We start from the raw sequence: 10,999 nt of genomic DNA, 5'->3' as shown, positions 1-10,999 counted from the left end.
TAAGTCCTGAGAAGACAGGCTTTGACTGTGATGATGGAAAGAGAAGCTGCTGTTGGTTTGTTGATGTTGATTTCCTCTGAGAGCTGCTGCTGTTATTAGCGGATGAAACAGGAGGGGAAATCCCAAGCAGTTTCTTCTTGAGCTTGGTGTTCCAGTAGTTCTTGATGTCGTTGTCAGTCCTCCCTGGTAGTTGAGCAGCTATAATGGACCACCTGCAATTTCAAGCACAATTGAAGGAGGGGGGAGAAAAAAAAGAAGAAGCAAACATGCATATAAACACTAGGCAACAAGAGTGAAGTCACGGCTTTAACTTCTCTTAATTTCACCGGGCAACAAGCAATCTCTGATAAGAACATATGGGAGGCTAAATGCAGAAAATTATGGGAACCAACGAGCGCACGGTTACATCAATATTTTTGCTAAAAATACACAAGTAGCTAGGGTATAAAATCCTCGGGCTTGAGATTGTTTCACCAAAAACATTAGAAGGTGTACCTGCTTCCAATTGTAGCAAAGAGGGTGCAGATGATCCTGTCCTCGTCATCAGAGAATTCCCCATGCTTGATGTTTGGCCTCAAATAGTTGAGCCATCTCAGCCTGCAACTCTTCCCACATCTCTTCAGCCCTAAATTCAAATTCATCACGCACACCGAACTTTTAACAGCATAATAGAGAATGCAATACAACAAAACTACCTCTATCTTTCTCTCTCTAGAAATTATAAAGATGTTATCTATTAATTACCAGCTTTATGAGGGAGAGCAATCCAGTTGCCACCAGTGCCATACTTTTCAATGAACTCCTTGAGCTTGGTGTCCTCCTCAGGTGACCATGGCCCTTTCTTCACATTTGCCTTATCACAACATGGAGCTCTTCCCATCTCTCTCTCTCTCTCTCTCACAAATTAAGCCAAACCCTTTGAAGGGAAGAAAATTAAAGGGCACTGGCCTTTAGATAAAATAGAACACAACAAAGAAAGCTAAGACTAGAGAGAGAGAGAGAGAGCTAGGGATATATATATATATATATGTATATATATGCATGTGACAGCAAAAAGAAAGGAGATGAAAGAGAGAGAAAATATATAGGCCGGGTGGGGCGATGGGGTGGGGGTGGTTTGGGTGTGTGTGTAGTGCGGGGGTGGCGATAGAGAATCAAAGAAAGCTGTCTCGTTCCGCCACTCAGCTAATTCCAACCTGCTGGCTGTGTGCAGTGCCCCAGTCTGGCAGCGCCACAATCACTTACCATCAATCATAAATAACATTTATTAGTTAACAAGTTCATAGAAATTTTGATTTCTTATTTGTTCCTTTCTTTCAATTTTATTTATTGGGATAAATTTCAAGTGCGTGGGGGCAAAAAGCCTTATGCGTCCAAATGACCAAAGCGGCTTGATGGAGAGAAAAAAAAAACCCCCTTAAGTTCGATCCATGTTCAACAAAGGACGTACTTTAGTAATTGAAGTGTTAGGATAATTTGGCTTTTTAACTACTTGCTAGTTCGTGTGGCATAGGAGGACTAATTTAAAAAAAAAATGAAAATGTTTGGGAGATTTTAAAGTTTACGGAGGTTATCCCCAAATCCGCCAAACTTAAAATGGAGTTTCTTGAAATTTTATCCTATTTATTTTATTTTATTTTATTTTTTTCATGAAAATCACATTTTGAAGAAAAGTCTATATAACTAGGGCTGGGTCCTATATCTCCTATGTGTTAGTGCGACTTGTTCCAAACCTTATAGTTAGGCACTACGTAATTCTTCTTGGCTCTGCTAGTTATTAAATGTGATACTATTAGAACGGGTCTTCTAACGTATAATCAAGGGACCATTCAGTCAAAAAAATAAAAATAAAAATAAAAATATTAAGGGACCATTTAAAAATATTTTTTTTCTTTCTTGCATGTGCGCATGCGAAACGTGTATACGGGTACGGCCCACATTCATCACGTATATGTATACATCTTCGGGGTCTTTAAAGGGACCATGAACTGTCCATGGCTGCCTTGTATTTATGCATGTATGTTCTGGGAATATCTCACAACTATTAGTGGATTTTTGTTGCAATTAATATATCCTACTCCTAAGGGTCCACTGTATAGTGATGAGCTATTTTCATTATTTATTAGTGACAACTGATGGTACATGGGACACATTTCAATACGTGAAATTTTTTTACATGCCTAAAAATTATTGGAAAAATTGTGTCAATACCCCAAAAACAATATATTCAAGTGCTAGCTGCAACCCCTTGGTCTTTTTCTCATGTGGTTCAGCCCCAAGAAGTATGACATCTTGTGCTGCAGGTCTCTTTTAGCAATTATTATCCGCCAACTCAGCATAGAGAAAGAATAAAAAGTACAAAACCCCAAAATGTCCTTATCTCTGTCATGTTATGTTTATTTAGAACTAACATGAACTCTTATTAGAACTAACATGAACTCCAATTAGAACCAGGGCCGACTCTGGGGGTGTGCGAGGTGATCGACCGCATAGGGCCCCCTAAAATTGGGGGCCCAAAAAAAATTTCTTTCTCTCGAGGTCCTCCGCATCATCCGACGCAGTCGCCTCTTCGTCGACTGCACTCTCGGCGCCACCGGCCACTCCTCCGCCGTCAGTTCTTTCATCCTCTCTCTGTTCTGCTCTCTCCCTTTTATTTGGTTTCTGGGTCTTGATGTTGACATGTTGTTGTGCTTGGTTTTTTAAGGTTATAGAGACTAAGAGACCCATAGGGAGCTGGAGGTCTATGTTGGGCTGGACGTCGACCCGATAGCCCACGAGAAAGGCCGAGCTCGGATTGAGGAGCTGCTGAAGGGTTCTGAGGGGCTGAAGGCTTATGCTCATTTTAGGAATTTTAGGTATGTAAAGTTTGTGCTTGGCAGGATTGATGAGGATCTGCTGAATGAGGGCGTGGATGGGGTCTTGATGGACTTGGGATATCGTCGATGCAGGTATTTGTTTTGTTGCCTTGTTGGTAGTGGGTTTTGGGTGTTGTGTATAAGGCGTTTGATGAATTGCTTCAGTGACAGACCGCCAGAGTGGAATATGATTGCTAGTAAGCACTCATGAAGCTTTTTTTTTATAACTGTGCAGTGATGGGCTACTGATTTGTTGTAGACATGATTTGCTAATTCTACCTAATTAGGTAATCTATATTATCAATTGGATTACTCAAGATTCAATAGAAGGACAACATGGTTCAAGATGTGTAACCCTTGGGTTCACCATTCATTGTGTTTTTATATTTGGTTTTGATGACCCCCAGCATTCAATTTGAGATTGAAGAAGTTAATCGTGTGCCCCAATTAATGTTAGCAAGAGGGGGGGGGGGTCGGAGGATTTGGTTCATGTAGTGGAAGACCCCAATTAATGATAGAGAAGGACCCTGTGTTTACTTTTCGCACAAGGCCCCTAAAATCTCAGAACCGACCCTGATTAGAACTAACACGAACTTTTATTAAAACTAATTTAATTTCTTTTAAGTCTAATTTAAATCATGTTATGTCTAATTTAACTTATTTTAAATCTAATTTAATTGGACTTAACATGAAATTAGACTTAAAAATTAAATTAGACTTAACATGATTTAAATTAGGCTTAAAATGAATTTAACATGATTGAAATTAGACTTCAAATTTCGTGTTAGGTCGTATAAAAGTTCATGTTAAGTCTAATTTCATGTTAGGTATAATAAAACTTTGTGTTAAGTCTAGTTTCATGTTAGGTCTAATTAAAGTTCGTGTTAGGTCTAATTTCATGTTAGGTCTAATAAAAGTTCGTGTTAGGTCTAATAAAAATTCGTGTTAGTTCTATTTCGTGTGCGTGTTAGTTCTAACTCATGTTAGTTCTATTTTGTGTTCGTGTTAGTTCTAACTCAATTCATGTTAGTATTAATTCATGAATTAGAACTAATACGAACTGAGTTAGAACTAACACGAACTGAGTTAGTTCTAACTCAGTTCGTGTTAATTCTAATTCATGAATTAGAACTAACACGAATTGAGTTAGAACTAACAAAAATATAAAATAGAACTAACATGAACACTAATTATACCTAACATGAGTTAGAACTAACACGAACACGAAATAGAACTAACATGAACTCCAATTAGACCTAACATGAACTTTTGTTATACCTAACACGAACTTTTATTAGACCTAACATGAAATCATGTTATATCTAATTCAACTTGTTTTAAGTCTAATTTAATTGGACTTAACATAAAATTAGACTTAAAAAAGTTGAATTAGACTTAACATAATTTAAATTAGACTTAAAAGGAATTTAACATGATTGAAATTAGACTTAAAATTTTCTTGTTAGGTCTAATAAAGTTCGTGTTAAGTCTAATTTCATATTAAGTCTAATAAAAATTCGTGCTAAGTCTAATTTCATGTTAGGTCTAATAAAAGTTTGTGTTAGGTCTAATAAAAGTTCATGTTAGGTCTAATTGGAGTTCATGTTAGTTCTATTTCATGTTCGTGTTAGTTCTAACTCATGTTAGCTCTAATTAGTGTTCATGTTAGTTCTATTTCGTATTTATGTTAGTTCTAACTCAATTTGTGTAAGTTCTAATTCATGAATTAGAACTAACACGACTGAGTTAGAACTAACACGAACTGAGTTAGTTCTAACTTAGTTCGTGTTAATTCTAATTTGTGTTATGGATACCCAGTATGATTGTTAAAACCATGTGAAATATTATAATTGGATATTAGAATAAATACTCAAGAAAACTATAGAATTATTATGATGGGAAGACCCTAATTAGGATCTCTAGTGTACATGTACATATACATATACATATACATATACATATACATATACATATACATATACATATACATACACACACATGACTAATTACAAAATAGTCCTCGTGACATTGTTACAATTTATATCCTCTTATATACACTATTACACCCCCGTAATATGTACCAGACTCTGTACAGAACAGATAAGATTTTAAAAATAGGAATCGATGTGATGACAGTTCCTTTGTGAAGATATCGACTAATTGCAGATTAGTGGGAACATATCGAACACATAAATCACCATGAGCTACTCGTTCCTAAATAAAATGGTAATAGATCTTGATGTGTTTGCTTCGATCATGGAGAATTGGATTTGTCGACATGTAAGTAGCGCTGATATTATCATAGAACAACTAAATTGCTTGTTTTAGAACATTGCCAAGCTCGGTCAAGAGATATCTAAGCCAAGTTGTTTCGGTGATGGTGTAAGCCATCGCTCTATATTCAACCTCAATTTAGGACTTAGATATTGTGGGTTTCTTCTTAGCGTGCCATAAAATAAGATTACCAACAAAAACACAGCATAGCCCATGGTAGATCATGAGCTATCCAGGCACCCCACCCAATCTGCGTCAGAGTAAGCTACAACAAGAGATGGAGGCTTTGACTATCTCAGAAGGAGGCCATGATCAGATGTGCCTTGTAACTACCTGAATATTATTTTAACAACATGCAGATGAGTAGTGCAAGGAGCATGCATAAATTGTGACACCAAATGTACTACATAGGCAATATCAAGCCTCGTCAATGTTAGATATTGTAAAACACCTACCATACTCCTATAATTTGTGTCATCAGCTAGTAAATCTCCATCATTAAGAAATAAAGGCATTTTGGAAGCAATAGGTGTGCGAACTAATTTTAAGGTATGAAAATGGACCTTGTGGAGAAGATCATGAACATATTTTAAGGTATGAAAATGGAACATGTGGATAAGATCATGAACATATTTATGTTGAGATAAAAATAGTATATCAACAATTCGAACCACTTGAACCCCCAAGAAATAGTGCAGGTCAGCTAGATCTTTTATAGCAAACTGGGTAGATAATAAACCATTGTACTGATGCAAAAGGGGTACAAAATTTCCAGTAAAGATGATATCATCAACATATAGTAGAAGAATCAAAATATGAGAGCTATTGCGATAGATAAACATGGAGATATCTATTTGTTGGATTTTTTGGTCAAAACCGCTTTCCAAAAAATGAGTTTTAAAACTATGTATTTATTAACGACTAGTATTTTTTAGAAATCCTTAGTAGTATAGTGGAAAGTTAAAGTTTTGGTATTTTAAAAGTTCTTGTGTTCGAGGCTTATCAACGACATGTCGAAAATTGTTTTTATTCAATTAATCACTCATAAGTTCTAGTGGGTTATGGTCCGTGGGATGTGGGCCGGGGATCGGGGTTAATCGGGCTGACGCACTAAGTGACGCTTTGTAAGGCGCACTTTGCCCTTACAAGCTTTAATCAGTGCCCGAAGAAACAGAGCCCTAAACCGAAAGGTTATTACAGATCGAAAGATCTTTGTCTTAACCGAAAGGTTTTTGAACCGAAAAGTTTTAACAGATCAAGGAGATCTTTGCCTAAACCTAAAGGTTTTGAACCAAAAGGTTTTGAACCAAAAGGTTTAACAGATCGAGGAAATCATTGTCTTGACCGAAAGGTCTTATAGATCGAGGAGATCTTGACATTATTATTAGTGTACTGTACTGGTGTTCCTGGAAGCAGTTTGGCCTTGGGATCCTTGCACCGGAGTAGGTCATATATTGCTTTAAGCATAACGTTTCATAAAAGCACAATAACTAAACTTAAAAAAGTTTTAAAATATAGCACTTCAACTCTTTAACAGATTTATCTGTTTTATTCCAGATTTAGACACAGGTGTCAACAATATTAAAGCAATATTTCTGATCTACAATGGAACTACGAGGACACTTGGAGTGGACTGTCTTAAGTTTGAGAACTTTAACAGATCTAACTTTAACACATGGCGTTAAAAAGTAATTTTCGGGATGCAACCCCTGAAAATCTACTATGTGGTTTCTAAGGAGAAATCCGACTCTGAAAAGGATTTTAAGTCTAAAGCCTCTTGGGCTAGAGATGATCACTTCTACAGAAGTTATTTTTTTAACTATCTGGCCGATCATTTAGCAGATGCTTATACTAACAAGCTCTCTACAAAGAAAATCTAGAATGCTTTGGAGGACCAGTATAAGGATGAGGAGAAGCTGTCCAAGTCTCACATTATTGACAAATTTCTGGACTTTAAATTCGAAGATGACACTGAGGTTTTGCCTCAAGTCAAAGAGCTTGAAAAGCTTGTTATGAAGCTGAAGGATAAAAAGATCAATCTTTGTCAAACTTTCATTTCTGGTACAATTGTCAACAAGCTTCCTTCATCTTGGATGTCATTCTTTATTGACATTCGGAGAAGGAAAAGACATGTGACTCTGTCTGATTTGAAGAGATTCATTCGGATCGATGACGAGATTCGGACCCGCATGAAGAATGAGCTCATTGCTAAGCTGAAGGCGTCTGCTAACATGGTAGCTGCTAACTCTGCGAAGGATACTAGTTCTTCTTCCAAGAAGAAAAAAAAGTCATTTAACAAAAAGAAGAACCTAAACCCGAAGAATCTAAATGTTCAGAAGAAAGAGTTTAAGAAGAGCGACAAATACTTCAACTGTGGGAAGCAATGTTATTTTTACCAAGGACTGCAAAGCACCAAAGAAGGGAACAACATACAATGTTAATCAAGTTGACAATTGTGTGGCTATGCTCTTTCAGGTGATAACTCCCAATAGTATCTATGGTTGGTGGTTAGACATAGGTGCTACCTATCATATCTGCTCTAACATAGATTTATTCTCTTATTATGTTGCTGCCAAAGAGAACGTATCAATGGTTGATCGTTCGGTAGTATCTTTTATTGGAACTGGGACTGTGGTGCTGACTCTCTCTTCAGGAAGACTCTCACATTAAAGGATGTGAAACATATTCCCTTAATTTCCAAAAACTTAGTTTCTAGAAGGCTGCTATGTGATGCAAATATGAGGCTAGATTTTCAAGGAGGAAATGTTGTGCTATCTTTTAAGAAAATATATTTTAAAAATACATATCGTACTAGTAGCATGTATAAGATCAGTATTATTATACCCAACTCAGTTATAAATGAAATATCCTCTTCTGCTTACTCCTCTATGTTATGGCATGATAGACTGAGACATGTAAATTATAGAAAACTATCTAGTATGGAGAAGTTAGGATTACTTCCAAAATATGAGGGTAACAAACATGAGATGTGTGAAGTCTACGCACAAGAGAAACTTACAAGGAAGCTATTTCCAAGTGTCACAAGGAGCACCAACCTGTTAAATCTGATTTACTCAGATACTTGTGACTTCAAGAACTTTGTCACTCGAGATGATATGAAGTACTTCATCACCTTCATTGATGACCATTCTCGCTTCTGCCACGTCTACCTGCTAAAATCTACAGATGAAGCCTTCAACAAGTTTATCGAGTTTTGGACTCGTGTGAAGAAGCAGTTTGGACTTCAGGTGAAAAGACTCAAGAGCGACAGAGGAGGAGAGTACCGATCTAATGAGTCGGAAGCATACTTCAAGGAGCATGGAATCATTACTGAAACTACTGCTCTATATTCTCCACAATCCAATGGGATTACAGAAAGGAAGAATCGCACATTGACCGAGATTATGAATTTGATGCTAATCACAACTGGTCTACCTACCTGTTATTGGGGAGAGGTTATGTTGATGGCAAACTGGATTCTGATTAGAGTATCATATTCCAAAACTAACATTACTCCTCATTAATTATGGTTGGGATATCCATATCCATTGGATAGTCTCAAAGTGTGGGGGTGCCTCACATATGTTCGAGTTCTAGATATCAGAAGGCTTAAGCTCAGACCAAAGGCAATCACATATGTTTGAGTTCCATATAACGATGCTTATAGATCCCTGGACCTTGGAACCAACTCCGTCATTGAAGTTCGAGATGCAAAATTCTTTGAGGACAAGTTTATCAAGGATAAAAGTTTATTGCTCAAAGATATACTAGAAAATTCTAGTACGTTATATGCACTAGAGATCATTGAAGATCGGGATGTAGAATACTTGCTCAAAGATATATCAGAGAATGCTAGTACGTCAAAAGCACCAGAGGAGCTAGTTTTACGAGAAACTAAAATTGTCAATGATGAAGGAGTTATTGAACCACCTTCCAAGCATGTCAGGAGACAGAAAGATTTTGGAGATGACTTCATCACCTATAGTGTGGAAGGAGATCCACAAATTTTCCAAGAAGCAATGCAATCAACAGACGTTCTTCTGTAAAAAGAAGCTATAGATGATGAGATGGATTCATTGAACCAAAATCATACTTGAAAGCTGGTGGATGTACGTGAAGGTGCAAGGCCTATCAGTTGCAAGTGGATCTTCAAAAAGAAGCTTCGTCCTGATGGTACTATTGAGAAGTATAAAACAAGACTGGTGGCGAAAGTATTCTCTTAGAGAGAAGGAATATATTTTTTTGATATCTATGCACCAGTTTGCAAGATTACTACCATCAGAGTGCTTATCATATAGACGGTGATAAAAACATTTGTCATACATTAGATTGATGTGAAGACTTCCTTTCTCAATAGAAATCTCACAGAAGAGATCTACATGGAAAAACCAGAAGGATTTGAGGCTCTAGCTGGTAAAGTTTGTAAACTTGTTAAGTCTCTATATGGACTTAAGTAGGTACCGAAACTCTAGAATGAGAAGTTCGATGGGGTTGCTCGTAATAATGGGTATCAAGTCAGTGAATCTGATAAGTGCCTATACATCAAGGTCGTTGAAGGAAAGATGGTGGTTATCTTTTTCTATATGGATGATATGCTCATCATCGAGAGTGATTTGAAGATAGTAATAGTAGGCGTCTAAAAATGCCTATAAGTATCCACACACGGCTCATGAAAGAGAGAAGATGATGAACGCCATTATCTAAGTCAAAGAGGATTATCCGACGCCGACCAGCCAATCAACTAACTATTAATGACGTGGCCCGCACGCTTACCGGCCACCACCAAGTGGCCCGCGTGCACATCGGCCACCAAATCGGTGAACCAAGTGGTCCGCGTGCTCACCGGCCACCACCAAGTGGTTCGCACGCTCATCAACCATCAAATCGGCAAACCAAGTGGCCCGCATGCTCACCGGCCACTACCAAGTGGTCCGCACACCCATCAGCCACCAAATCGGCAAAAACTAAGTTGAACCGCACGCTCACCCCACCACCAAGTCGCCCGCGTGCTCATCGACACCAAATCGGCGAACAAAGTGGGCCCGGGTGCTCAACGGCCACCATCAAGTGGCCCCGCACGTTCATCGCCACCAAATCGACGAACCAAGTTGCCCGCGTACTCACCGGCCACCACCAGTATCGCCGGCACGCTCGATCGGTCACCAAAACAATGTACAGATCAATGAAACGATGAAATACGCGTAACTACAGGAACAATCAAAATCTGAAGACTAAGAAAGCGCTGGCGCCCGAGTCGCATCGAACGGCTTGCCCAACCAGTGCGTTCGAGCAGCATAGCCAGGTCACAACGGGTGGCCCTCAACCGGTCCGAACCATCATTTGGTGGCTAGGCCAGGCCGAGCCACTGGGTGACGCTTTGGTCAGATTTGATCTAAAAGTGTAATTTTTAGTTTTCACGGATTCTCTCGGGATTTGTTGGTTCATGAGCGTCTTAACTGATCTGATACTATGGTTAATCAGTTCTTAACTGAAGATAAGGAGGAATCCTTTGTTCTTATCCAAATACCCGCTTCCGAAGCTTATAAATACGAGCTCGGGTGCTCATTTCTCAAGGGCTGGACATCAAGAGGGCGAAACGCTGCCGAATTGAAGAGTGGAGCCACGAATTTACAGCAAGGGTTAGCAGATCTTGATGATCTCCTGTGCATAAAGAGTGGAGTTCGAGAAATATGAGACCCATCCCCTATTCCTCCGGATTTAAATTTGGTCTTAAATCTCTAGAAGAGCCATGATCTCACTTGGTCGAGATCATCGCTGCAGCGATTACTTCCTTCGTAAAGTAAGAACTTTGATCAACTTAATCTGTCAACCGGATCTGTTTCACGGCGGTCCACGAATATTAATATTCC

At 38.4% G+C, this 10,999-nt stretch overlaps 1 protein-coding gene across 1 annotated transcript in view; it reads right to left on the bottom strand.

Moving 5' to 3' along the window:
• Positions 1-978, bottom strand: part of LOC109838515 (transcription factor MYB36-like) — a 1,322-nt gene extending 344 nt beyond the window's left edge. Inside the window, exons 1-3 of the mRNA XM_020406950.1 lie at positions 745-978; positions 496-625; positions 3-212 (exon numbers count right to left, since the gene is read on the bottom strand). Of these exons, the coding sequence (XP_020262539.1) occupies positions 3-212; positions 496-625; positions 745-880 (476 nt within the window). The 5' untranslated portion in view covers positions 881-978. The remainder of the gene's footprint in view (positions 1-2; positions 213-495; positions 626-744) is intronic.

This window comes from Asparagus officinalis, chromosome 4 (assembly GCF_001876935.1).
Source record: "Asparagus officinalis chromosome 4, Aspof.V1, whole genome shotgun sequence".
Taxonomy (NCBI): Eukaryota; Viridiplantae; Streptophyta; class Magnoliopsida; order Asparagales; family Asparagaceae; genus Asparagus; species Asparagus officinalis.
The sequence above is the reverse complement of the archived record's forward strand: the minus strand, read 5'-3'. Positions and strand labels throughout refer to the sequence as shown.